This window comes from Amphibalanus amphitrite, unplaced genomic scaffold (genome assembly GCF_019059575.1).
Source record: "Amphibalanus amphitrite isolate SeventyFive unplaced genomic scaffold, NRLGWU_Aamphi_draft 000039F_arrow, whole genome shotgun sequence".
NCBI classification, from domain to species: Eukaryota; Metazoa; Arthropoda; class Thecostraca; order Balanomorpha; family Balanidae; genus Amphibalanus; species Amphibalanus amphitrite.
In genome coordinates, this window is record NW_024881535.1 from 197,829 (window position 1) to 201,336 (window position 3,508).

General features: G+C 46.8%; 1 protein-coding gene across 1 annotated transcript; it reads left to right on the forward strand.

The window, feature by feature from the left end:
• Positions 1-1,039: 1,039 nt before the first annotated feature.
• LOC122373867 lies at positions 1,040-2,270 on the forward strand. The gene is made up of 3 exons (XM_043352264.1): positions 1,040-1,257; positions 1,377-1,541; positions 1,900-2,270. The coding sequence occupies exons 1-3, from the start codon at positions 1,195-1,197 to the stop codon at positions 2,083-2,085; spliced, it is 414 nt and encodes a 137-aa protein (XP_043208199.1). The 5' UTR covers positions 1,040-1,194; the 3' UTR covers positions 2,086-2,270.
• The last annotated feature ends 1,238 nt before the right edge of the window (positions 2,271-3,508 follow it).

Here is a 3,508-nt window from a genome sequence, read left to right on the forward strand (position 1 = left end):
CACTGTTTGGCCGTAATCTTCTAACCGACAAATTAGTCCATTAGCCAAAAGTCTAGCAAGCCGGACTGGGAAACAACTGCAAGCATTTACATTTTATTGCTGTTTCTGCTAACTGGCAAGAAAGGTATGCTGAAGGTACGGAAAGACTTCAAAATTGCACATAACCATGAGCCAGCCATAAGGTATTAAACATAATGCCGTTTAGTCTCTAGTCGGTTTCTTTACGTGTATCTTACGAGTTGTTAGAATTTATTACATGAGATGGGTGCAGGTAGCCATAATGCTGCATCAGCTCCTTTTGGTTAATAGCTACCTAGTGCCTACCTATATGTTCCTCTTATAGCCTATGCCTAAGTAAAAGCGCAGCTATGCCTAAAAGCTGAGGTTCACTGGCTAGATCGGTGACAAAGCCTTGTCAGTTTCTTCTATAAACATAGGTACTTAGGGAGGTAAGTACCTACTTTCATAGCATCATCATTCAGGGATATTTTGTTGGTTTTACATGTCCGAACTCCCATCATCAAAAACGTTCCGCGTGAGAGAAAAATCGATGACCTAGACTCAGGCAGATAAATGAACACATCATCGATGCGTCATCGATATAAGATAAGTCTCAGAGTGGTATGTTACCACAGATCAAATAACACATCGATAGCAGTAAGCAGACGCAGTGCACCGGTAAGGTGATGACGCATAGTCGAGTGGTTAGTGACGTCATGAGAACCTCTGATATGACGTCATCATCACGTCATCATCGGACCCACATGAATAATTGTAAAGATAAAATGTGTGGTCCTGCCAAGTTGTTATATTGGTGCTCTATGTGTCATTGATACATTCGCATTAGCAACTTCCATTTTTCCTTTATGATTGCGTCATGAGCATGATAGCTACCTATCACAATTGGTCCTCTGACGCATCAGTCCGCAGGGCGTGCCTATCGGTCCTCAGAGCGTAGGCCGCCACCCGCGCAGCATTGCCTCGAAGCTCCGATAAGGCGATCTGTCGTACCTACCTGGTCCGATAGCGGTCCCGGCGCCGCCGATAGCGGCCGCCCGGCCCGGCGGTCAGGGGGCCGTCGCCGCACCCCAGTTCACCTGCGACACCCGTAGTGATCCCTCATAGAGCGCGAGCCGACCGGTACCAGAGTGCAGAGATCTCTAGCGCTGAGGAAGGAACGTCCATACCGCCACCATGCCGTCTGTCTATCTGGGAAACTTGACGCGCCTGCCAGCCTTCATGAAGCTTGGAGAGATCGTGAGTGGATAATGACGAATCTTTTAGCTTGCTTGTCTTTAAAAAAAGGTATGAGTCATGAATGTATCACGTATGGAACGAAAATGCTTAGAAATAAGATGATCGTTATTTCGTTTCAGATCATCTTCCTGATAGTGATTATAATGGTGGAGGTTGGCAAGGTGTTGGCTCCTTACCATGCCGGAGCCCTCCTTTACGGCATTGTCATCGGCTACATGATCGTGTACCTGATTCTGATCATCTGCTATCTGATTGGAGAGACCACCACGCAGCACACCACGTTTGTGAGTATTGCGCTCCACAGATCCAGGCTGACTAGCAAATTAAACTATAGTTGGGATCGGCTGGGTGGGCAAATAGTCAAAAGCACTAGGCATGACTCCTCCGCACGCATTTCGGCTTAGATAAGAACGAGAAAATATTTGCTGGAATATTCTAAATGTCTACCTTTCACTACCTACCTTGAATAGTTTGTGTGGCCTATATCTGATGAAATGGTACCAATGTTTGATGCTGTTAAGTATACAAGCCAGCAAGTCATTGAACCTCATAGGACCAAATTAATTTGCAATCGGTTGTCCCTTATGCGTGTTCTAGAGAAAATCCTCTACAGATTTTATAACACCACCCGTCTTTTTACAGGAGCTGCTACTGAACGGAATTGGCAGCATCCTCTTCCTATCTCTCAGCATCAAGCTCATCGCTTACGGAGCCGACCTGCGCGGTTCTTGGTCAACTCAGACCATCGTGGTGGGCGTCTTCCTTCTGATGGTGGTGCCGTGTCAGTTAGTGGACGCTGTGTTCAATTTCAAATCGAGGAGCACTTAATTCGGCGAGTCACGAGCTGTGGATCATACATCGATTCCGGCAGTGATAACTGCGCAGAAAAAAAGAAACAGGGTAGCCGTCAGATGGCAGATAGGCCTAACACAAATGCAACCACCATAGCTCATCGGCTCATTATGTCATGTTGAGAAAATGTCTGTCGGAAAAAATAAAAGGTATCGAACAAACATGTGTTGCTTTTTTTACTTTCGTTATATCCAAGTGATTCAGGAATAGGAAACTTGTGGTGTTTAAATGGATGAAGGCAAGTAAGACTGGAGCCTTGTACATACAAACACAATGTATTGCGAAGGTTCAAGGGTGGAGGTCTATGCACATGTCAACTTTTGGGGCTGCGCGTGTACCTTACTGTTAGAAGTGCAACCAACTGCCGAATTGCTCAACCAAAACTATAGGCCGCCCTCATAAACCCCACTCCATGGCTACGCAATACACATATGTTAGTGCAGGCAGTGCACCTTGTCCCATAGGAAGGCGCCACCCCTCAGGCACCTTAGGTAGCTTCCTCCCATCAGTTATCGTTTCTCCCTTCAGGTAAGACCAATCCCCCGGGTAAATCCCGCACTTGGTAACCACTATTCCTTCCAGAGGACACAGAGGCTACCCCCCCCCCCCCCCAACGTCGCCCCCCCCCCACACCTGCACGTCCGGCCCCACCCAATGACCTGACCCATATCAGTCATACTCCCGGCCATATCAGCTGTATTCCCGTACCGTACCGCGGGCCGATATCCGTTCCGTTCCGTTCCGTTCCGGATTAGTGCGATAGCGTTCGGCGGAATGGGCCTGCACTGCGAGCTGAGTGGCTGATAGTGAGGTGGTAGTGGTATCAGCTGACTGTACCTACGGACGTGTGAACTCGCCCCCCCCCCCCCCGGGGTCCCACCTCGCACCTATTATAGCACTATAGCATTTTCCCTCCGAAATGTTCATGTGTATACTATTTCAATTTCAGTGGTTTCAAGATATATGTAGATTAACTTTGGATCCCGATACCAAACCATATGGCAACTAAAACAAAGCAAAAATTCCGAAAACGAAATACATCTGTAGAAATGTTAGAAATGCCATTTTTTACCAGATTAAGAGCATCTCATATCTTAGTGATCTTTCATAATACCACCAAAATACCAAAATACACTAGGCTCGAATTCCCAAACACCAGGTTGCTGTCGGTCTGGTATTATCGGTATACCAGAACGTTGGTTTCCGGTCGGAATCCCTAATTTCGATTATTGTTGTGCCTACAGATATACATAAAGAGCGCATTGATTATACTCGTGCCACTGTCGCCCTTCAGCACGAACAATGCCTATCAACCCATAGTCTCTACATTTCGACATAAAAAAGCGGCATCCTGTGACCCAATCGATGCTATGATTGACTCACTCTGGTTTTGGCTAGT